Consider the following 25,082-nt stretch of genomic DNA (forward strand, 5'->3'; position numbering starts at 1 on the left):
TCCACTTCTGCTGCTGCCTCTGCTCCATCTCTGATCTCTTACGGCGGCAATCAGAGAAAACTGATACATCTTGTGTTCATGAAACATCAGAGCCCTGTGACTTAAGATACCCCATGGGAATTAGGCAAGGTGGGCATCCTATGTTTATCATCTTTTGAAACTAAGGTCAGCTTGAGCTTTGTAATGAGACCTGTATAAAATAATAATAATAATGAATTTTTTAAAGGAGGAGGAAAGTTAGGGGAGAAAGAGGAGGATAAAGAAGAAGAATGGTTCAGAGCCCTTAGTCCTTTTCTCCAGCCAGGCATGAAAATGCTCTGGGCCTTCCTCCATGCAGATAGACCCTCTGCGTGTGCACGTGGACTCTCTGCATGTTCACGTGGGTGAGCTCTCTCTTCCTTGCACATGGCTCACTGAAGTGAGACTCACTGATTTCTATATGTTTCTCAGGCTCAGTATGGGACATAACATAGATACTCAGGTAACACATTTGTTTAGAGAATGAGGAGTTTATATTTTGGTGCACTGATTACACGGTCATGTCTAAGTACAAAAGCTGTTAGCCTGCATGTAAACAGACTGAGGGTGGCACTTTCAGCACCCAGGACTGTACAATCAGACAGTTCAACCCTCTAGAAAAAAAAATCATTGCTGAAAGTCACTTGTCCCCAGACCAGTCCTCCTGTTCTGTTTGGCAAACAGCCCACACCATCGGTCCCGCACCCGAGTCTGCTCACCTGGATCTGCTGCAGTATGTTCTTGAGCTGAACCAGAAACTCCTTCGCCTCTTTGGCTTTATCTGAAACCCCATTTAAGGCCTGAGACAGCTGGGCCTGGAAAAGACATCACGTTATGGAGAAGGTAGTTAGTGTTGAAGGCACGCACCTGCATGCATCATGATAGCCTGTGTTTGTTAGGGAGGCTAAACCGGTCCCACTGGTGAGTTGTCCTCACTTCAAAAGAGCCTACAACTGACTCATGAGCCATACAAACATTCCTGTTTCCCACTTGTTGTTGATGTTGTTTACATGAGGGGCTGAGAGGGAAACTCTGGATCTTGTGCATGCTAAGTAGGCACTCTATCACTGAGCTACATCCCTGAACCAACATATGTCTATTTCCCAGCAGGACTTGTTGAGTTCTAGTTTCATTTCTATTGATGTGATTAAAAAAACAAAACAAGCAAACAAACAAAAACCCCTCAAAACCAAACTAACAAAAAGCAATGTGTGTGGAGGGGAGCATGTATTTGGTTTGCAATTCCAGGTTACGATCCATTATTGTGAGGAGGTCAAGGCAGGTTCATAGAGCCCTACATCCGCTGTTAAGATGTAGAAAATAAATGCATGGATCTTTGCTCGCCTGCTTTCAACTAACTTCTTCCTCTTATGCAGTTCAGGACTCCTTGCCTAGGAAATGGTGCTGCCCACAGTGGACTAAATCTCCCCACATTCATTAGCTTAATTAAGACACCACCACCACCACACACAGAGATATGCCTACAAGCCAACCCAATGTAAGTGATCCTCATTGAGAGACTCTCTTCCCAGGCAACACTATCTGTGTCAGGTTGACACTTGTCCCGCACCTGAGTGTTGACTAGTCCACAGTCTGCCAGCTAACCCCAAAGCTACATTCAAGAATAGTGAGTTAATGGGTTGAAACTAACAGCCTGCCCCTGATGGCTACAGTGCTCTGGACACTTTGTCTGGCCACAGACAGATTTGTCTCTCATCAATAGTAATGTAAACATTTCCCATCCCAGTCAGCTCCACCCTCTACCTACCTACCTACCTACCTACCTACCTACCTACCTACCTACCTACATCTCTACACAGTTGCCTTTTCTGTCATTGAGGACAGGATGAGCCCCCAAGCCAGGCCCAGATCTATGATTTAACCCAAACCATATTTTTCAGAGTAAAAATGTTGAGCATGGAACAAAACTGAACCAGAAAGGCCAGCACCTCTTCTTCTCATATTCTTTTCCTTCCTGTGCCAGCTCAGATGCCACCCTGCTTATTGAGCCCTGGTGAATCAAGCCCATACCTAGCCTTCCTCTGTTCTTTATAACCTTCTATAACTGCCCAACTTAGTAGACTCACCATCCCTGCTTCTCTCCGAGGACAGCAGCCACCTCGGATGGATTATCTAGGATTCATAGCTGAGCTCCTATGCAGTACTGAAGAATGTGTGCTACAGTACCCCTGCAGGAATGAGCCAATGGATGTGATGCTAGACAGTCCCATGGTCTCTGGTGGGGCCCTGAACAGGGAATCAGCATCCAGGAACTTCCTTAGAAATACAGCCTGCTGTTACACCCCAGACATACTAGGGAAGCCCAGGATTCTGGGCCTAACACTCCCCTTAGGAGTTTCTGCTGCACTCTGAGACCTGTCTCAGTAGCCTGTGCAGAGGTTGCCACAAGGAACCTTGTATGCCTCTAAAGACTCAGGGCAATTTGTAGAAAGAGGAAGCACCTAGTTCCAAAAGCACCAAGCATACAAGCCAAGAGAAGGTGTGTGCTGTGACCTCAGAGAATGCTGGAAGCTGCCTTCAAGATAGAAATCAAACCCGGCATGGTAACCTATGACTGTAATCACAAGTTCAAGGCCAGCCTGAACTATATAGTGACACTCTGTCTCAGTAATAACGTAAGTACATTTAAAAAAACCCAAACAAACAAAACAAAGACTAACCAGAGCTCCAATTGCAACAGCTTCGGGAAAACATCCTAAGCTGATCGTCAGCTAAGGAGACGATTCAGTTTTGTACCTGAAACCGGCTACATCTAGCCTGGAAACCATCTCTCTTGTCTTTCTTATGGTCTTCATGAGCAGCTATCTCATGTCCAACAGGCCCTAAGACTAGTCACCCACTAGGCCACCAGATAGGCTTGGTAGGCAGGGCAGCAGCAGGTCATGCTTTGAAGGGGGACAATTCTGAGGTTTGAGTGCAGGTGGTTTTTTTTGAGCGGGGCCAACCATAGGAACCATTGACAGAAGAAAGAGCTGAGTTTGGTCATTTACAACCTATCACTCAGGAAGCTGAGACAGGAGGACAGCTGTGAGTTCAATGGTAGCCTGAGTTACATAATGAGTTCCAGGCAGCCTGGGCTACAGAACGAGACAGTATCAACCAGCCAATCAAGTAAACAAACAGATAGAGACAGCCAGCTTTGCCTCCCTCTGTCTGATACACCGTGTGTTACAAGGGTCTGCAGGCACCAGAAATGTCCTCTTTCTTCCTTGTCTTGTCTGGTCTTGCTGGCTCCAGCCTGGTTGAGGGAGACCCTGTTCTCAGCAGACCTTGCCTTCACTAGATTATCCTCCTGCGCTGACTTTTCCCTAACTAAATTGTTTGGTCTTGAGTGATGGAGACCTTGCTTGCCTCATCTAATAAATATTTGTGGAACAAACGGTTTATTTTTGCTTGGACAACAGGTCAAGGAAGTTTCTAAATTGTACAGAGAATCAGCAGTGAGGAGCTGAGATCTGCTGTGGCTTTGTACCCAGCATGAGAATTAAGATGGCCCAGTTCTGCTTTTGACTCTTTGACACACAAAGACCCTCATTTACCATCAGGCTGCTGAAAACATTACAAGGTAGATATGCCTTGACAAGTGCTGGTATCTTAAACCACTGGTTCTCATCCTTCCAAATGTTGCATCACTTCATGTTGTGGGGACGCCCAATCATAAGATTACTTTCACTGCTGCTTCATAACTGAAATTTTGCTGCTGGTTTGAATCCTAATGTAAATATTATCTGATATGCAGGTTATCTGATATGTGACCCCTGTGAAAGGGTCATTCAGCCCCCAAAGGAGTCTTGACCCACAGGTTGAGAACCACTATTAAAACCACCAGCTTTAATCCTAGAATTAGGGAGGTAGGGGCAGACTGATCTTTGTGAGTTTGGGGCCAGCCTGGTAAACAGAGCTAGTACTAGGACAGACAGGGCTACACAAAGAAACCCTGTCTCAAACAGCAACAACAGAAACCCCAAACCAAAATCCAAACATGATAATCTCCAAAGGTCTTTGCCACATTTTACTGAAGCAGAAGAAACACAATTCAAGCAAACTCCAACTATCTAGAAAAATACCCAGAATGCAGCTGCATGTGGCCATGTTTAAGTTTTTTTGAGGGGGGCAAAAAAATGTGAGTTCAGGTCCTCATGCTTGCACATCGAGTCCTCTCCCCAGTCACAATCCTTGCTCTTTTTGTTGTTCTTTCAGTTATTTGTCACAGTGACAAAAATTCTGACATAGTCACATGGAAGAACCATGTAAAAACTGGAGTTACACTACTACCTTCCATAGAACTACTGGGCCAGATACTTTCCAGATCCTCAGGGCACAGCCCTACTGAAACCTTTGTCTCGGCCTCCAGTCTACCAGTGTGGAGGATGGGTCTATTGTTTTAAGATACCTGGTTTGCACTGATTTTTCTGGTAACTCCAGCCAATGAACCCATTTGGTACAGTCTAGCACCGTCCTTCATGAATATTCATAAGGTGGAATCACACCACTCACGCACTTTCTCCACATAACTCAAATAGACATCCACCTTCCAGAGAAGAGGAGAGGCAGGCCAAGGTCCAGTGCCTTCAGGATGAGTCAGAACCACAGAAAACCAAGTGCTCTCTCTGCGAGTGTGATGGCGCCCTGTCAACTCTTCCCAATTAATCCACACCCAGCCTTTCTTGAGACAGACAGAGGCCAAGAAACTTGAAGACAGTTCCAAATGAACTGTTCAGTCTTGTTTCCATTATGGTTCAGCGGCAGACCCCGAGGTTGGAACAGCTCTCTCTAGGCATTCTCTGAATGTGGCATGGCCTGGAGCCAGCCAGGGGAACAGGACAATGCTTCTAATTCTCTCAAGAGAGCACAGTTATCACAGATGTCCAGTCTAAGCCCCACCACAAGAGGGTGCAGAAGCCAGGCTGTGTTCTTCTGCACCACCTGGACAGGGAGGCAGTCTCCACTACTCTCAGCCTTTTTACTTGTAGTAATAATCATGACAATGACAGTGACAGTGCCTTTCCTTATGTGAAAGTGACATACATTGGGTTAAGTCATTAGAGTGTGTTGTCTCTGGGCTGGGGAGATGGCTCTGGGCAGGGAAGAGGAAAGTTCTTGCTATGCAAGCCTGGGGACCTGAGTTTGGATCCCCAGCATCTATGTAAAAGCCAAGTATCTGTAACCCCAGTTCCGGGGGGTGGGGATGGTGAAAGGCAGACCCCTGAAGCTCATTGGACAGCTAGCCTAGCTCAATCAACGGAGCTGCAAGCTCAGTGATCTCAAAAAACAAAGTGGAGAGCCATTGAGGAAGACACCAGATGTAGACCTCTAGCCTCTGCAACCACGCCAATACAATACAAGCGTAGTCAAATGCACAAGTGTACACACCATCACAGGCATGTACATACACAAGAAAACATGCACACAAGAAAAGTGAATTGTCCTGTTTAATACAAATGGCAAGTGACTGACTTCTACAATCATCATCTCTGTAACCAACTTCCTCTGCCTGCTCGCTCCTCCTTTGTCCATGAGGCATTCCAGTAAGTTGGTTCAGTAAATTTATGGCCACTGTATTCTCTGGGTCAAGAAGAAGCAGGCCACATCTAGGAGAATCACATCAGCATTTCCCAGCTGACTCCTGTCATCTTGTGAGGGCAACTGATTGCTTCTGACACAGAAAAACGAAATCAGAGGCAGGCAGGCAGGGATGGAGGGAGGGAGGGGGAGACAGAGAGGGACAGGGAAGTGGAGAGAGAGAGATGAAGGAGGAGAGGGAACAAAGGAGGGAGAGGGGGAAGGAGAGGAAGGGAAAGCAGGGACAGATAGACAGGCAGCCAGGCAGGAAGGGTGAGCCAGCAGTGAGCTCAGGGTGCAGTGAAATGTGCACCCAGAAAGACGCTTGACTGTTTACCTGTCTTTTCACACACAGATCCCCAGAGTGACCCTTCCTTTGTGAGTCTCTCTGCTCCATGAGTCAGTGAGCAGCTAATAGTGTCTCCTCTGAAGTAATGATCTATGGCATTGCCATTAGCATACATTTCAGGGTTACAACTTATTCATGACTCAACAAAGGTTCTTTCCACATCTTGAGTGCCACCTGCTCTGCTGGGTGCTGGGAGTTCAAAGACACAATAAGGCACACTCCTTGCTCATGGGATCCTTGAATTACATGCTGTTATTTGTGTGTGTGGTATATAAAAATGATGGCTCAGAAATGAAGAGATCATGTCAGGCTCTGTCAGCTGCATGGCATCATTGACAGGTGTGAATAACAAGAGTCTAATCAATATGGAATTCTATTTTTAAGACAGATTCTAGTATTAGAATAAGTGCCCATTGGAGGCCTTGAGACTGTCCAACTGGTGGAAAAGCAAAGTGAAAACGAGCGCAAGTCACACTGCTTAATAGCTCATACCCCACAGCTCAGGCCATACCCCACAGCTCAGGCCATACTCCACCATCTCAGGCCATACCCCACCATCTCAGGCCATACCCCACAGCTCAGGCCATACCACACAGCTCAGGCCATACCCCACCATCTCAGGCCATACCCCACAGCTCAGGCCTTACCCTACCAGCTCAGGCCATACTCTGTGGGGAGCCGCCCCCACATTCTCCGTTACAAGATGGCGCCAACATCCGTTGTCAGTTGGAGTAAACAACCTTGGTGCGCACGTGCCTGCTACTTTTCCATCCCTTAATCTCTGCCTCTCCCGTGGCATCATATGGGCTGACGAGCAGGAGCCAGTCAGGAGATGACACTTCTGAGGCGGGGACTGCTGAGCTATATAAGGGTTGGGCTTTTCGCTCCCCGGGTCTCCACTCTGTAAGCTTATGCTCTCCCTCTCAAGACGCATTAAAGCTGTTCTGCAGAAGGATCCTAAGTGTGCCCCGTCGTTCTTGCTGGCGAGACGGTAGCGCGGGACAATACTCCACCATCTCAGGCCATACCCCACAGCTCAGGCCTTACCACACAGCTCAGGCCTTACCACACAGCTCAGGCCATACCACACAGCTCAGGCCATACTCCACAGCTCAGGCCATACCCCACAGCTCACGCCTTACCACACAGCTCAGGCCATACTCCACAGCTCACGCCTTACCACACAGCTCAGGCCATACCACACAGCTCAGGCCATACTCCACAGCTCAGGCCATACCCCACAGCTCAGGCCATACTCCACCATCTCAGGCCATACCCCACAGCTCAGGCCATACTCCACCATCTCAGGCCATACCCCACAGCTCAGGCCATACCCCACAGCCCAGGCCATACTCCACCAGCTCAGTCCATACCCCACAGCTCAGGCCATACTCCACAGCTCAGGCCATACCCCACAGCCCAGGCCATACTCCACCATCTCAGGCCATACCCCACAGCCCAGGCCATACCCCACAGCTCAGGCCATACTCCACCATCTCAGGCCATACCCCACAGCTCAGGCCATACTCCACCATCTCAGGCCATACCCCACAGCTCAGGCCATACCCCACAGCCCAGGCCATACTCCACCAGCTCAGTCCATACCCCACAGCTCAGGCCATACTCCACAGCTCAGGCCATACCCCACAGCCCAGGCCATACTCCACCATCTCAGGCCATACCCCACAGCCCAGGCCATACCCCACAGCTCAGGCCATACTCCACCATCTCAGGCCATACCCCACAGCTCAGGCCATACCCCACAGCCCAGGCCATACTCCACCATCTCAGGCCATACCCCACAGCCCAGGCCATACCCCACAGCTCAGGCCATACTCCACCATCTCAGGCCATACCCCACAGCCCAGGCCATACCCCACAGCTCAGGCCATACTCCACCATCTCAGGCCATACCCCACAGCTCAGGCCATACTCCACCATCTCAGGCCATACCCCACAGCTCAGGCCATACTCCACCATCTCAGGCCATACCCCACAGCTCAGGCCATACCCCACAGCCCAGGCCATACTCCACCAGCTCAGTCCATACCCCACAGCTCAGGCCATACTCCATAGCTCAGGCCATACCCCACAGCCCAGGCCATACTCCACCATCTCAGGCCATACCCCACAGCCCAGGCCATACCCCACAGCTCAGGCCATACTCTACCATCTCAGGCCATACTCCACCATCTCAGGCCATACCCCACAGCCCAGGCCATACCCCACAGCTCAGGCCATACTCCACCATCTCAGGCCATACTCCACAGCTCAGGCCATACTCCACCATCTCAGGCCATACTCCACAGCTCAGGCCATACTCCACCATCTCAGGCCATACTCCACAGCTCAGGCCATACTCCACAGCTCAGGCCTTACTCCACAGCTCAGGCCATACCACACAGCTCAGGCCATACTCCACAGCTCAGGCCATACCCCACCAGCTCAGGCCTTACCACACAGCTCAGGCCATACCACACAGCTCAGGCCTTACCACACAGCCCAGGCCATACTCCACAGCTCAGGCCATATTCCACAGCTCAGTCCATACCCTACAGCTCAGGCCATACTCCACAGCTCAGGCCATACCCCACAGCTCAGTCCATACCCTACAGCTCAGGCCTTACCCCACAGCTCAGGCCATACTCCACCATCTCAGGCCATACCCCACAGCTCAGGCCATACCCCACAGCTCAGGCCATACCCCACAGCTCAGTCCATACCACACAGCTCACGCCTTACCACACAGCTCAGGCCATACCACACAGCTCAGGCCATACTCCACCAGCAACAAGCAAGCTTAGTTGAGGAAGTACAGGGCACAAAGATCTTAGCCATGAAGCTAGACCACATGCCAAGCAGAGACATACAAGGTCCTTGTCACCCCTGAAACCAAAACAGCTTCTTTAGGACCAGGTAGGTTATAGTTTTAGTATCCTAAAATCAAGATGACCTCTCTATCATCAGGCTAGCTCAAATATTGGTATCTCAAAATTATTGCTTTCTCAAAACCAAATAACCTCTCTAGGATCCGGTCTTGAAAACTATAATAGAATTGCTTCCATGACAATAATAACTAATAAGAATTTGTCTCAGTTCATCTCTGTGGTCAAATCGTCAAAATACATAAATAAATAGCATCCGTCTTGCAGCTTAGATCCCATCTTTATCATCCACGTCCCTCTGCTCCATTGGCTCCTGGCCCGCCTTTCCCATTCCCCCACTCCTTTTTCCTATTTTACACTGAGAACTGGCTCCACGAATGTTCAGTGATGTGTGCACTGCTGCTGTTCTCCTTCTCTCCCCCTCCCTCCCTCCTCCCCTCCCCTCCCTCCCCCTCCCTCCCTCCCTCCCTTCCTCCCTCCCTCCACCTCCCCCTCTTTTCCTTTTCTTTCTCTCTCGCTTTCTTCCTCCTCCTTCTTCTTCTTGGATTTTGAAAGAGAATTTCTCTGTGTAGTCCTGGCTGTCCTGGAACTTTCTCTGTGGACTAGACTGTCCTTGAACTCAGAGACCTGCCTGCCTCTGCCTCCGGAGTACTTGGATTAAAGATATGGGCCACCCTGCTCAGTATTGCTACTATTCTTGGTTTCTTGTTCACAATGTGACAGGTGCCTCTTGTCCACTTAATCAACCAGAGCTAACAACCGCTCAAAATCAACCTCTCCATCAACCTCTTAGATCCCTCTCCACCATTTCCTCATGGAGCCTTTTTCTTGCTTCTTTTCTCTCCCGACTTCCATTCCAGTAGCTTGGAAAGTAAACTAAGATGTTCAAAAGGGGTCTTCTGTCAGGTTTTATTACCAAAATAGAATAAAATGATGAAAATGTGTAAGAAGTCCAAAGGACACTAGCCTGGTTCTGCCAGTTCTCCAGTGAGGTTTAAATGCGGCTACAGATAGATCTTTCTTTGCCTCTCAAGCTAGATAGATGCTCCTTCCATGTGACTCCTCAGTCCCTTTGTTCCATCAGTCTTCTCCATTGTCTGCAGATGTTCCCATAACTTCCAGGTGCCAAAAGAGTGGCTAATAAGTCAAGTTTCCTCATTTTTCTTAGACACAATGTCATATTTCTTAAAATCCTTCTGATTTGTGTCAACATCTCAGCACCAGGTTCTGTACCAGTAGGTGAGCTTTGGTAGGGTACTCTACCAGTAGGTGAGCTTTGGTAGGGTACTCTACCAGTAGGTGAGCTTTGGTAGAGTACTCTACCAATAGGTGAGCTTTGGTAGGGTACTCTACCAGTAGGTGAGCTTTGGTAGGGTACTCTACCAGTAGGTGAGCTTTGGTAGTGTGCTCTACCAGCAGGTGAGCTTTGGTAGGGTACTCTACCAGTAGGTGAGCTTTAGCAGGGTACTCTACCAATAGGTGAGCTTTGGTAGGGTACTCTACCAGTAGGTGAGCTTTGGTAGGGTACTCTACCAGTAGGTGCTTTGGTAGGGTACTCTATCAGTAGGTGCTTTGGTAGGGTACTCTACCAGCAGGTGAGCTTTGGTAGCTACAGGTGTGGAACCTGGCTGGACAAGTGGGGCTGTGTGATGACCAATGCTCAGCAGTGATGACTACAGTAACAGAACCAACAGAGGAGGCAAAAGTCTGCCCCTCCCAACAAGCGGATGGCTACAGTGATGGCATTGACAGGGGCGACGTCAGATGGTGACATGCCATCTCTACTTTCACTGTTGTCATTTTGGTGTCTGCTGTACCCACTGCTGGGAAAAGTAGTTTCTTCCAGTGACCTTAAGAATGCTAGCTTCCTTGGGCTGGTGAAACCCACAGAGACAGCTGACCTGAACAAAGGGGAGCTCATGGACCCCAGACTGATGACTGAGAGGCCAGCATGGAACTGATCCAGACCCCCTGAACGTGGGTGTCAGTGAGAAGGCCTTGGCAATCTATGGGGCCTCAGGTACTAGATCAGCATTTAACCCTGGCATACAAATGGACTTTGGGAGCTCATTCCATGTGGAGAGATGCTCTCTCAGCCTGGACACATGAAGGCCTAGGGCCCTGCCCTGTATGATATGACAGACTTTGGAGATCCCCCATGGAGGGCTTCACCCTCCCTGGGGAGGGGAGGGGTATGGTGGGGGATTAAGGGGGCTGAAGGGTCTGGGGGGCAGGGTAGGAGGGGAGGGAGCTGGGATTGACATTCGAAGCAAGTTGTTTCTAATTTAAATTTCAAAAAAGGAAAAAGAAAAGAATCCTGACTTCCTGCTGTAAACATCTCCAGCAGCATATAGGTTTTGTGATGGTCCCTGGGACACTTCTAGGAAGCAAGGGACCCTAGATGTTTATTTTTCAGAAGACTCATTCCCTCTGGTTTCATGCAAGCTTATGGCTTTTTTGCTTGTTGGCTCATCTGTTTACTTTAAGAGGCATTTAAGGCAGATCATAAGAGTCTATACACTTCAGGAAAGCATTATTCTTCAGGAGCAGAGTGAAGACTTCTCTGTAGCTGAGGGAAAAGAGAAGATAGCCCCTCTCTTCTGGGTGAGAAGCAGTGACTGTCCTGGGAGCACACCCTGAGAGGCTCCTTGTCTTGAGAAAGTGGGCAGAACAACTGAGAATGGCTCCAGGATGGTGAGGCTAACCAGAAGGCTTGGCACAGCCTGGGAAAGACCTAGTGATCTTGGAGACACATCAATAGATGCTTTCCAGACCATAACAAAAGACAAGGAAAAACAGAACAGCAACTCTGAGAAACACAAGGCAATACCCGGCAATCTAACATGCCATTGGAATCCTAGAAGGATGAGAGAGAGGTGTGGGAAGAAACTATAAGAATGGAGATGAAGCAGGGTGGTGGTGGTGCACGCCTTTAATCCCAGCACTCAGGAGGCAGAGGCAGGCGGATCTCTGTGAGTTTGAGGCCGGGCTGGACCAAATGCCTCCAAAACAATACAGAGAAACCCTGTCTCGTAAAAAAGAAAAAAAAGAAAAAAAAAGAATGGAGATGAGTGATCTGAAAACATAGTAGACTACAGTTCTATAAAATAATAAAGGATATCAAGCCACAAGTCCAAGATGCTGAGAGGATTCCCGGCAGGGACCAATGCAAAGGCAAAAGCCCCCCACCCCCACCCCCACCCCCCCACCCCCGCCAACTTGTGTGCCTTTCCCCTGATGCAATCTCCCATTTATAGCTCCATCTATTGCAAAAACCTCTACTTAGACTTCCTGCCTCCCTGTTGTCCCCAGAGATCAGAATGACCTTCTTGGAAATAAACATCTCAGGGCTGGAGAGATGGCTTAGTAGTTAAGAGCACTTGCTGCTCTCTCAGAGAACCTCAGTTCTGTTCTCAGCACCCTCGTCTGGTGGCTTGCAACCATCTATTACCGCTCTAGGGAGCCTGACATAGTTAAAAATAAAATAAATCTTATAAATAATTAAGCGAACATCACTATTCCACCTAAGCCCCTCCAATGGCTACCACGGAGGCCATCACACTCTAGGTCCCCCACCTGCCAGACCTCAGCCTTACATCTTCAGGCTATCTGTCTGTCTCTGCTCCTACCATCTGTTCACACACACACTGGCACACACCTGCCCACAAACACTGCAGACATCTTCCTCTTCCCACCTTTGCTTAGGTTCAGAATCCCCATTGCCTTTCAGTGGGCAGAACTGGTCCTTTCTCCGCCGTCCTCAAGTCCCACATCCTAACTGAAATTCAGCATCTTCAGGGTGAGTCTTTTCACTTTCTTCACCAAGAAAGTCCACTGAGATATTTGTATATTACTTTTATTCATACTTTAGTACATATCACTTATCCAAAATTGCCCCAGCTCATTTACCCATTCGATTGGGTGCGTGATCACGTGTGTGTGTGTGTGTGTGTGTGTGTGTGTCTGTTTGAGAGAGAGAGAGAGAGAGAGAGAGAGAGAGAGAGAGAGAGAGAGAGAGAGAGAGAGAGAGAGAGAAGAATGTGTTCATTTGCATGCATGTAATGTCAAAGGACAAACTTAGGTGTCATTCCTCAGGCACCTTCCTTCAATTTTTTCTGTTTGAGACAAAGTCTCCTATTGGTTGGAACTTTGTCAAGACTAAGCTGGCTGGCTAGTGAGCTAAGGAGACCTGCCTATCTCAGCCTCCCATCTCACAGCTGGTACAATTACCACTTTTACAAAAGCCACTTTATCAGCTTTTAATGTATTTCTACAGATTAAATTCGGGTTCTTACCCTTGCAAAGTGAGCATGTTACTGACTGAACCATCCCCTGGCCCCTGGGCTGAGATTTTTTTCCCTTTGAGGGAAGATAACTGCTCTTTCTGAAGCTTTGGTCTTAGGACACTGACAGTCACAACTCTCTAGTGGGCAGATTGTAGCATAGACCCTCCTGAGGCATAACTCAGCTCTGCTTAAAACAAGAAGTGCCAGCAGTGACTGATAGCTGTGTAGACACACAGCTCAGTGTGTAAGCAATCACCCAGATGGCGGTGGGGTGACAGCAGGGCTTCATTCTCCCTCTAGGAAACCTTTCTGGTTAATCACATTTCATTAATCTCCTAGTTTTGTACACATCACCTAACAAACTAGAATCAAAGATCAAGGGATTGGGTTCAGGCCAAGTATTGCCTAGCACAGCCTAGACCTAATTTTTTTCAAAGTGATTATTATTATTATTATTATTATATTGTATCTAAATAAGTGTATGTGAGTCTACGTGTGAGTGTACCCAAGGAGGCCAGTAGAAGGTGTCAGAAGTCCTGGATCTGGAGTTACAGATGTTTGTAAGCCACTGCATGGAAATGCTACCATAGCCCGGCTGTAAAAGAGTATTTTTTACATACAAGAGGAGAGATGGCCACCATTGCAAAGACAGCAAATAAATCACACGCGCACACTGATTTTTCAAACTTGTGTCGATCCTCCTGCCTCATCCTCTTGAGTGCTAAGATGACAAGTGTATGCCACTATGCCCAGCTGATCATTCTCTTACTTAAATCTTTGCTTACATCTTGATTATTCCCTTAGGTTAAAACTATAAGCACAAGGACACGTGTTGTGTGTAATCCCAGTACTCCTGTGGGAGAGAGGAGATAGAGGCAGGAGAATCACTTGAAACTCCCAGACCAGCCCACCCGGAGTGTGCAGCATAGTGGCAGAAAGGGGAGGACCTATGAAAAAGCAATAGCTTTGGGGACCACCCCAGGCGTTTCAGGGCCGGGGATCTGACTTCGCTGGAACAGCTTACTCTTGTCGTCTTCGAGCTGTGATCATTGGTGGCTGCTTTTGGAAGGCCTGAGTGGGTATAGTAGATGCCAGGTAGCCTGTGAAACTGAAACTAGTCAGAGCATGGCCTTTTCAGAAGAACACTTTCTGACCCGGCTATTGGTAGTAGAGCCTGCAGCTCCTGGGAACTTGTTGGACATACAGAGCTCCACAGAAGCCTGGCCCACTCAAGATCTATGTTTTAGGAACCCTAATAGGGCTGCATTTGGGGCTCTAAAGTGTTGGGTCTGTGACTGTCACTGCAGGTCATATGAGAAGTAGAGAATTCCCTTAGAAATGGACTCCTGGGAAGCTAGGCTTCTGGGAATTTTGATCCCGTGTTCAGCTGGCTCTGGGTGCTGGGAAACAGCAAGGAGTTCGGTGCCTCCTGGCCTGCAGAAGGAGTGATGTTGCTGCAAGGCTGTGGGAGGGCACAGGGGAAGGACTACCAGCCCAGTGACTTTTCCTGCTTTTCCTGAAAAGAAATTGGTTTGATATTGATACCTGGGGTTCCTTTCACTTGTACCTCAGTTGTCCTAGAAAGACAGGGAAGATGCCTCATCCACAGTGAGAGGGCTGTCAAATGCCACAGTTGGAAGGTCAGAAAATCCCAACAGTATGGAAGGCCAACTGGCCCTTCCCCACTTAGAATTCCCACATGCAAAGTCTTCTACCTCACAAACTGGAAAGACAGCATCTCATGTGTCCCTGGCTGACCTCAAACTCACTATGTAGCTGAGGATGAGCTTGAATTCCTGATCCTCCTGCCTCCACTCTGAGTGCTGGAAGGACAGGTGCCAGCCATCTGCTTTACGGGGTGCTAAGGCTTGGACCCAGGTTTTTGTTCGTGCTAGGCAATCACTCTACCAACTGAGCTGCATCTCTTTATTCTCATTTTCTCACCAGCTATGTTCAAGCCTATGAACTGAGGCCTCTTCACTTTCAAATGAAGAGACTTGAGGTGAAGGGGTTTAGCAAACTTGAACAGCAAGGCATAAAATAAGTTTGTCTAAAAATGACCCATCAAGAAGCTGGACAGTGGTGCCACATGTCTTTAATTGGAGTCAGAGGCAGGTGGATCCCTGAGTTTGAGGCTAGCCTGATCTACAAAGCAAGTTCCAGGACATCCAGGGCAGTAACAGAGAAACCTTGTCTTGAAAAAACAAACAAACAAGGACAACAGGAACGAGCCTAAGCCTCTAAGGTTCACTGGGACATTACACCGCCATAGTGGAGTCCGAAGTGGAGCTTCTGCCTCGTCTTCAGAAGTGGCCCTCTCACAGCTCGCCCAGTGCTCTCACGCCCAGCGCCAAAGCTAGACACTGGGCTCAGCTGTGGTCTCTCCTTATCCCCTCTCCAGCCCCAAGTAAGATTCTCACTTTGCTTTGCTTTGTACATGGAAGTGTGTGTTTTCATATGTGTGTGTACACATGTACATATGGATGTCACGAAGATGTTTGTGGTGGTTAGAGGTCAACACTGGGTTTCTTCCTTGACTGTGCTCCACAGTATTTTTTGAGATTGAGTCTGAAATTAACTGGTTTGACTAGACTAACTGGTCAGCAGCCCTAAGACCCTCCCATCTCTACTTCCCTAGGGCAAGGGTTACAGGTGTATGCTGCTGCACACTTTTTTTTTTAAATCCAGGCACTGGGGATCTGAACTCAAGTCCTCATGCTTTCACTGAGCCATGTCTCTAGCCCTTTGTTTGGTTTTGGAGTTTTGTGTGTGTTTGTGTATGCAGGTATATGTGGAGAGGTATGTATGCATATGTGTGTGCATGAAGGTGGTGGAGGGGTATATATGCATATGTGTGTGCATGAAGGTGGTGGAGGGGTATATATGCATGTTTGTGTGCTTGCAGATGGTGGAGAGGGTATATGTGCATATGTGTGCATGCAGGTGGTGGAGGGGTATATATGCATGTTTGTGTGCTTGCAGATGGTGGAGAGGGTATATGTGCATATGTGTGCATGCAGGTGGTGGAGAGGGTATATATGCATATGTGTGCATGCAGGTGGTGGAGAGGGTATATATGCATATGCGTGTGCATGAAGGTGGAGGCCAGAGGACAACCTCAGGTATTCTCAGGAGCCTTCTACCCTGTTTTAAAACACAAGTTCTTTCACTGACCTGGAGCTCTCCAAGTAGGCTAGGCTGGCTGGCCAGGGAGACCCAATGATTTTCCTATCTCTACCTCCCCTCTACCCTAACATTGCGATTACAGGTGCAGACCACTGTGTCTGGCTTTTACATGGGATGCTGGGGATCAAATCCAGGTCTTCATAGTCACAAGGCAAGTACTTTGTGCATTGAGCCATTGTTCACTGAGCCTTCTTCCCAGCTGCTCTTGCTCTTCCCCAGTGAGAGGCTTCACACTCTGTGGTTTCCCTTGAAGCTGGGGAAGGAAAGGAGAGCCTGCCTCTTCCCCTCACATTGTGTCTCTTATGGAATTAGGAAAATGCCTTAGTTCCCAGAGGCTGGAGCACTAGGCACAAGCTTCAAACTTAAGATCTGCACAGCTATTTTATTTTATTTGGTTTTTCGAGACAGGGTTTCTCTGTTTAGCTTTGGAGCCTGTCCTGGCACTTGCTCTGTAGACCAGGCTGGCCTTGAACTCACAGAGATCCGCCTGCCTCTGCCTACCAAGTGCTTGGATTATAGGTGTGTGCCACCAACGTCTGGCGAGATCTACACAGTTATATTCCCACAGGTGACACTGCCCATGGTGCAGGGCAGAGACCTATGTGTTTCCCATGTGTCCTCATTACCAAGCAGAATAATTGAGGTTGAGAAGAGAAACATTTATTAAACTGCTGTTGTCACCAAGCCAGGGATGACCATTGATTTTCCCCTACATAACCTAGGACCCTGAATCCTTAGCTTATTATCAACTTCACTTTTCTACACAAGACATGCCAGGCAGTCTTGTGAGTTCTCTGTGAGATCTCTGTGAGTTCGAGGCCAGGCTGGACTGACAGCCTCCAAAACAATACAGAGAAACCCTGTCTCGTAAAAACCAAAAAAAAAAAAAAAGAGTTCTACACAAGACACTTCCTTTCTCTCATGAGTTCAAATCCTCACCCCAGTTCTCTTGTTTGCAGTCTTTAACATTATACATGTTTGGGTTAACAGGACACAAACTAGCCTTGGCCCTCTAGTCCTTAACCACTGAGACATCTTCTGGTCCTCTGCAAGAGCAGCAGGTGATCCTAACTGCTGACATCTCTCCTCACCAGGTTTCTTAATTTCTAAAATGATGTCTACACACCTAAGGGATGAAACAAAAAAGGCAGCTACACTGACTACCAAGTAATATGCAACAGAATGTGGCATTGGGGACAGACATTCTCAGTTATTAAGATATAAACAATAACTAAGAGAGATGAGGAGATGAGTTTAGATCCCCAGAACCAATATGGACTGAGTGTAGCAACACATGTCTGTGATCCCAGTGCTAAGGAGGCAAAGATAGGAGAATCCCAGGGACTCACTGACCAGCCATTTTGGTCCATCAGTGAACTCCAGATTCAGTGAGAGACTGCCTTAGAATGCATCGATGAAGGAAGACAGTGGACATCAACTTTTGATCTCTACAAGAGCATACACAGGTGTGCACTCATGCACACGTGCACACGAAAACACATAAATACAGTAAAATGAATAAAACAAACATGGAAAAGAACACATGGAGGCTGGTAAGATTGGAAATGGCTTGGTGAGTAAAGGCTCTTGCTGACAAGTTCCATGACCTAACTAAGCTGCTTCCAAGGAACCCAGATGCTGGAAGGAGAGAACCAACTCCTAAAAGTTGTCCTCATACCAATAGACTCTAACCATAGCATGCACAAATGCACACAAACACAAAGAATAACAAATGTAGCTGGATAGTGGTGGAGCACGCCTTTAACTCCAGCAGTAGAGAGACAGAGTCAGGCGGATCTCTGAGTTTGAGGCCAACCTGGTCTACAGAGTGAGTTGCAGGACAGCCAAGGCTACATACAGAGAAACCCTGTCTTGTAAAACCACAAAAAAGTTTAAAAAGCATATCAATTAAAGAAAACAGAAATAAATTCAGAAAAAAATACCCACAGTCACCAGTTGCTGCTTTTTCCATGTCAATGAGGCTAAAAAAGAAAAAGAAAACAAAACAAAACAGAGTGCTGCTGCCCTGTAGCATTCTGCAAGTTCGAGGGTTAAGCATAAGTACTCTAAGATAATGAATGAATGGCTTGAGTACCACGTTGGAGGTTATGCACAGAGTGTTATACTTACCCCTTCCCACAAGAATCCAAGCCAGATCTTATTCAAGAAATTAAGCCTACACAGCTAGTAGCTCACAAGGTTGAGATGTGGAAGCAAGGTGTGGAACCCTAGAGCAAGGTTTCACTCCAGGAGTACATAACAGGGTCTGGACCACTGAGAGACTTTTCATTTGTACTTCATGATCACTAGATGTGGTGGAAGCCAGGTCTCCAGCCCTTTCAGCGTCAGGAGAAGCTGGGGTGGAAATGCACATTGGCCCTGCTGAGAATCTCTGTTCTAGGACTAAGGATCTGACCCCACATCTATTAAACACATGTCCTTTTCCAAGGTAGATTTTCACAGGGTTCTCTGCTTACTTTTTTCTATATTTTTCATTTTTAAAAAATGTAGCTGTATGTTGTGGTTTAAATCAGTAACTCCAGCACTCTAGAGGCTGAAAGGGGGATTTTTTGTGAGTTCAATGTAAGCCTGAACTGCATAATAAGTAAAAGAGGATCTTAAAAACAAAACTCCTCAGCAAGGGGTGGGGTGGGGGCGACCCAAGCCTTTAGACCCAGCCCCTTGGGAGGCAGGAGCAGGTGGATCTCTGTGAGTTCAAGGCCAGCATGATGTACAGAGTTCCTGAATAGCCAGGGCATTTACACAGAGAAACCCTGCCTTAAAACAAACAAAAAAACAAACTCCTCTAAATATTAAATTATCATGATAATACATGCTTATTGTAGCAGATGAAAGTATAAAAGTATCTATGTGTTCACATAGATAAGCCCTATCTCTCTGTACTGGCTCCTCTGGGCTGTTTGCAGTTCACATGGATAAGGTGCCTTGGCAAGCTGCCTAATTTTCCTACGGTTCTACTCAATCCAAATACACACAACATTTCTTGTTGGACATTCTGGGCACCTCTTACATCTTCCAGGGTGGATTTTGAAAATGCAGCCTCTTTAGGGGTTCGTGAACAAGCGATTCGAATCTGCCAGCCTAAGGGGGGCACTGAGGCCTGTCACACAGGCTGCTGGATGGAATGTCGGGTGAGGAACTGACCTGACCTTGCCTCAATGGCTGGAGAACCGTCCAGGCAAACTGTCATGGCTTTTTCTCTCACCCTGTGTCGGAGGAGGGGGCATGCTGCCAGGCATAAGTGGCTAACAGTGGCGCTCCCAGAGGCAAGTCCCCAGCGGGTAAGGCTGTAGGCAGATGTGCTTGGTCTCTTACTCAGAATTTGATCTGCCATTCCTCCACAGCTTCAGGATCAGAGCCTAGGGCTAGAGAAGGACCCTGGGGAGAACCACACCCCCTCATAGAGGACACACCCAAAATCTCTTGCACAGCCCAAGAGGCATCACCTCTTCTCTACAGGGGGACAGGAATTCTGGGCATAGAACAAGCCGGAAACTAATTGAAGGAAGAGACGTTAATTCTCTGGAAGGTGAAAAGGGAAGAGCACATCTGCTCCGTGAGGTGAGGCTGATGGAGGGTATGTGGATGCGGAGCGAGGTAAATGCTGGATGTTCCAGGGTGTTGGAGTTGGGTGTGCAGATTCAAGGAAGATGGGTTCCTACAGCCAACTGTCAACACTTTCACTTTAGAACCCATTTCTGCCTTAGAAGGAGTGTGTCTTATAGTTTAAGAGTAAGAGCCCTGCTTCTGTGCTTTGGCAACCCTTTGCGAAGAATAGGAAAGTCTCAGAGAGGAAACTTAACAAGTCATTTTCATAACCCACCCATCCAACACCCAGTGCAGGGTACCTAATCCACTGACCTGACTATTGGCCAGATAGTGACTGCTGGAATCTTTGGATGGATGGATGGATGGATGAGTGCATGTGTTCATGCATTGATGAACACATGAATAGATGTATCTGTGAACATGTCGATGGACAGATGCATGCATGCATATGCAAATACATGCATAAGTGGATGGAGGGATGAACGGAAGCATGCATGGATGAAGAGACAAATGCATGGCTAGGTGAATGAATGCATAGGTGGACGGAGGGATGAATGAAAGCATGCATGGATGAAGAGACAAATGCCTGGGTAGATGGATGCACGCACAGATGGATGGGAGGATGAATACGTGGGTGGGTGGATGGATGGGTGGAGTGATTCCTGTTTGACCCTCAGGCCCACCCTCCCGCAATTTCCCAAGAAGAGTCCAGGAGACTCTTCCTGACTTGCACCTGGCTGGCATCCCCGCGCAGCCAGTGCTTACCTTGTGCTGCTTCCACGTTGCTCCCAGCGGCTTCACCTCGTGTTTGCTGTGCCTGCCTTCCTCCAGGCACAGGTAGCACACTGGGCTCCGACAGCTCACGCAGTACATGCTGTAGTTCTCCATTTCGTGCTCCGGGCACGTGGGGAACTTTCTCGGCACGCTGGCCCCGGCACCCCCTGGGCTCCGGCATCCTCCTGCGCTGGGAGTGGTGGATGTGCCGACTGAAGTAGGGCTAGCCTCTGGGGGTGTGGGAGGCGGCGGTGGCTGAACTAGCCGATGCTTAGCGAAGGGGCCCCGGGACGGGTGGCACTTGAGCTGGCAGGTGGCGCAATAGAGCACGTCGCATTGCTCGCAGAGAGTGGCTGCCGGCTCCGGTGGGGTGCGGTCGCACAGCTGGCAGATGGCCACCGCTGGGGCTGCAGATGCCCCCGCAGCTACCCCACGGCCCTGCTGGTACCGCTGCACTATGCCCTCCAGCAGCCGGTTGCGCTGGAAGCCTCGCAGACCGCGGTGATCCAGGGAGGCGCTGCGGTGGCACTGAGGGCAGGTGATGGAGCTGGAGGATGAGCAGAGTGAGGAGCAGGCAGCGCCCCGGGCCGCGGCGGCAGAAGAGCCCGGGGGCGCAGGCACCATGGGCAGCACGCGGACTCCGTTGGGGGACTTGAGGCTAGGGGTGTAGGAGCCATAGCCGCTGTCAGTCTCGCTGTACAAGCTCAGCTTGTCCGCGTGGTCTCCACCTGCAGCCGCCCCGCCGCCCAGGCCTCCAGCTGTGCTAGCTCCGGCGCCTCCGCAGGTCGCACCCGCAGCAGCGTCCTGATCCGGAGGGGGCGCGGCGGCGGCAGCAACGGCGGCACCACGCGAAAGCAGGAGCGGCGGGGGCAGGTGCTGCTCGCCGTCCGGTGTCTGAACCGCGATGGTGCGGGCGCAAGGCAGGCAGACATTGTGAGAGCAGGGCAGAATGATGGGCTCCCGGAACAGGGAACCGCACACGGGGCATTTCAGCTCCTCCTCCATCGCCGCTCGGGACCAGCGAAGAATGGTCAAGCTCGGAAGACAAGAGCAGCGGGGCGGAGGAGATCCGCGCTGCTTGAGACAGGAGGCGGGCGCATTACACGGGCATGCCGTCTTCACTCGCGGGGAGCACGCCCCTTTCTGTCCTCAGGCCACCGCCCTAAGTGGCTTGGCCGCCAGAGAAGGGAGGGGTCCTCACCTCCTGCGGGCGAGGCTCCCGCACCAGAGGCGACCGTCTGAAGGTGGCGGGCAGCCCTCACGGTGGCCTCCGAGGTTGTCCGGGCGATGAATCAGCTGCAGCAGCGCCGTCCGGATTCCTCGTGCCTCCCCTCCATGCAGGACGAGTGGCCGCTGCTGTCAGCCAGCTAGGCTACTGAGCTGGGCTCCGCATCGTCGTTGCCCGGAGTCTTCTTCTCCGAGCGCCCCGCCCCTACCCAGCTCTTGGCAGAAGCACGAGCGGCTGGGCCAGATCTGGTTCAGCACCACCAGGCGGCGGACAGCGCCCGCGAGCGGGCGGAGAAGGAGTCAGTGCGGACTCCAGGTGCGCACCGCCCTCCAGGCTGCTGCGCTGCGGCGGCCACCTCGGCATCACCCGGCCCGGAGGCTGTCGCCGTCCCGCTCCCCGGCCACTGCTCTCGGAGCTGCCTCCTCGCAGACCGGTATTGACCCGCGTCCCCGATTCGTCTCGCCAGCTCCGATTCCTACGGCGCCCCTGACCTTGGCCTCACCACGCAGCAGCGGCGGGCGGGGAGCGAGCGCCCGCTGGCTCGGGAATCCCCTCCCGGCCCCGCCGCCTCCCGCGCCCGCCGCGCCAAGCGCCCAGGAGTTGTAATTTCCAGAGCGAGAGTAACGGGGCGGGGGGCGGGGAGCCAGGCGTCAGCTCAGCGAATGAGGGCTCGCCTCTCGCTGCTGGCAGTCAGGGGCCGGTCGGAGGGCTTCGCAGGGAGGATCATTGTGGAGAGCAGCTCGCGATTCGGATGGAGACTGCACGGTGAATTAGCACGGCGCCCCGCCCCGCCTGCCAAAGCGCCCTTGGCCGGCTCCCGCCCTGCCCACTCCCGGCCACCATGAAAGCGTAAACAGCAGCGGCTAAAAGGCCAGTCGCTTAGAAAAAGGCCCCGCAGAACAGCGCGACAGTCGCTTCCTAAATCTATTTTCCCCGCAAAAGCTTTCAAGGCACAAAATGTCGGACAGCCTCCCGCCAAAGGGCGACGTTTGATTTATGCCGCCACAAGCCTTTTTGTCTCCTCGATTCTACTGAGGCTGGTCGTGGACGACGAGGCCCGGAGCGGGACACCGTGAAGGTTGCTAAACACAACCTCCCCAGGGTGCTCGCGGGTGGGGAGAAGCTGGAGGCGGCGAGCAGGTGTTCGCTTTATGAATGGGAGCTTCCTGCTACGCCGCCGCCCGCGCGCCTGGCGGCCCGGCTCCTCCCGCCACCGCGCCGGGTAGTGACAACTACCCAGAGAAGGGAAAGCCGAACTCCACAGGCTTGGAGCTAAGGGCGGGCCGGGGAAGGGAACAGCTTGTTGGGGTGGGAAGAGCGCATGGAACTAAAGGCGCGCCACGAGGCCCTCTCTTCCTGTGGGATTCACGCTGGCTGGGAATAGACAGGAAAATTGTCGATTTAAAAAGAATGTTGTCAGCCAGCAAGGTGGCTCGTGCTTAACTTGAGAGGCTGAGGCAGAAGGATTGCTATGAGTTCAAGGCCAGCTTGCGCTGCATAGTAATTTCCAAACTAGTGCGGGTTACATAGTAAGACTCTTCCGGATAAAAAGCAAACAAAAACATCAACCGTGGTTCAGACCTGTGCTGAAGTGATGCAGGGCACCGAGCCACTGCCAGTGTTTGGAGAGTCAGCAATAGGGAGGAATGAAGCCACGGAAGAATGAGGCAGCTGCCTTGGCCTGGCTCAGTGCCTAAAGGATAAAATCTCTGGCGAGAGGGAGGTCTCTGGAAAGGCCATGGCAAAGAACCCCAATAAAGCCCAGACCTTCACAGGATTCCCCGGGGTTCTGCAGCTTGCTTCCACTTTTGCCTAGTCTGGAAAATACTATAATCGCACTTATGTGTATGCATCAAATTTGTTACTGTAAATAACAGACGTCGTGGCCTACTTTAAGCATCTCACCTCAGCTAACCTGAATAGTTTACAGGAGCCTGGTTTGGTGTTGAAGAGTAGGCCCTTGCTAAATAATAGACATGACATGAATCCTGCCTCTTGCTCCTCAGGAAACAATGCTGTCCCCAGGTGGGAGGTGGGGATGAGCCTGTCCTAATCTGTTCCCTGTAGATGAAACCGGCAACACATTCAAAAACTCTTCAGAAATGACTTTGAACCCAAAGTCTAGGAGAGGGACAGCATGAGTTATTGAATGCTCTTCAAGAGGCCTTTCTGCTAAACCCAGCTGTCCAGCTCAGCCCTGCCCCTGGTGACCACAATGGAAGCCAGGACCTCTTAAAAGCAGGAGGGATCCTGACCTCCCCAGCATCACATACTTGACCCGTTTCATTTTGTCATTTCAGACCATGGCAGCTTGCTTAGGTTTGGGCAGGGTAGCCCTTCTAACTAGATATGTGTCTCTCTGCACAAGCAAGACTTACCATGAAGCCACTCCTAGCCTGGCGTAGTAAGTAGCATGCACATGAAATCTCAGCATTTGGAAAGCTGCAATAAGAACATAGCCAGTTCCAGGCCAGCCTGGACCACAGAGTGGGACCCTGACTCCGCAAACAAACACAAAGAAGCAAGCAAAGTTTCTCCTTTGTTTTTCGTACATCAAACAGAACACCCGGGCATCTCCCCGTGCTCTCAGATGCCAACACTGTGTTCTATAGCCCAAGTCAACTCAGCCCAGTGCTAGACTGGGACCCAGGCTCTGCCTACATAGAGGACTGGCTTCCTGCCATGTCTGCCTGTGAATCAGTTCCAGCCAGTTCTCACACATAACCGCAATCACTGTTGTCTATTAAAAATCCTATCTGCAGCCCGGCCTGGGTGGTGCATGCCTTTAATCCCAGCACTTAGGAGGCAGAGGCAGGCAGATCTCTGTGTGTTCAAAGCCACCCTGGTCTATAGAGTGAGCTCTAGGACAGGCTCCAAAGCAATACAGAGAAACTTTGTCTTGAAAACAAACCAAAAAAAAATCCTATCTGCTGCAACTGTGATATGACCCATATGCACACAAAGATCGTTACTTTGTGGCCAGTGAAATTGCTTAGTGAGTGAAGTGCTTGTTGAGCTAGCCTAGCTACCTGAGTTTGAGTCTTAGAACCCAGGTAAAGGCAGACAGAGGGAACTGACTCCACAAAGTTGTCTTCTGACACACACACCCACACCCACACACAAGGTTTTTTTTCTTCAGGTTACAAAATTTAGAACAGTGCTGGGCAGTGGTGGCACACGCCTTTAATCCCAGCATTTGGGAG

The 25,082-nt window shown here is 49.9% G+C and overlaps 1 protein-coding gene across 2 annotated transcripts in view; it reads right to left on the bottom strand.

Moving 5' to 3' along the window:
- Nucleotides 1–22,630, bottom strand: part of Trim67 (tripartite motif containing 67) — a 44,216-nt gene extending 21,586 nt beyond the window's left edge. For both annotated transcript variants that reach the window (XM_040755310.1, XM_040755309.1), the window contains exons 1-2: nt 20,643–22,630; nt 738–833 (exon numbers count right to left, since the gene is read on the bottom strand). In XM_040755310.1, the coding sequence (XP_040611244.1) occupies nt 738–833; nt 20,643–21,656 (1,110 nt within the window). In that variant the 5' untranslated portion in view covers nt 21,657–22,630. The remainder of the gene's footprint in view (nt 1–737; nt 834–20,642) is intronic.
- Nucleotides 22,631–25,082: the final 2,452 nt, after the last annotated feature.

This window comes from Mesocricetus auratus, unplaced genomic scaffold, assembly GCF_017639785.1.
Source record: "Mesocricetus auratus isolate SY011 unplaced genomic scaffold, BCM_Maur_2.0 Super-Scaffold_100013, whole genome shotgun sequence".
NCBI lineage: Eukaryota > Metazoa > Chordata > Mammalia > Rodentia > Cricetidae > Mesocricetus > Mesocricetus auratus.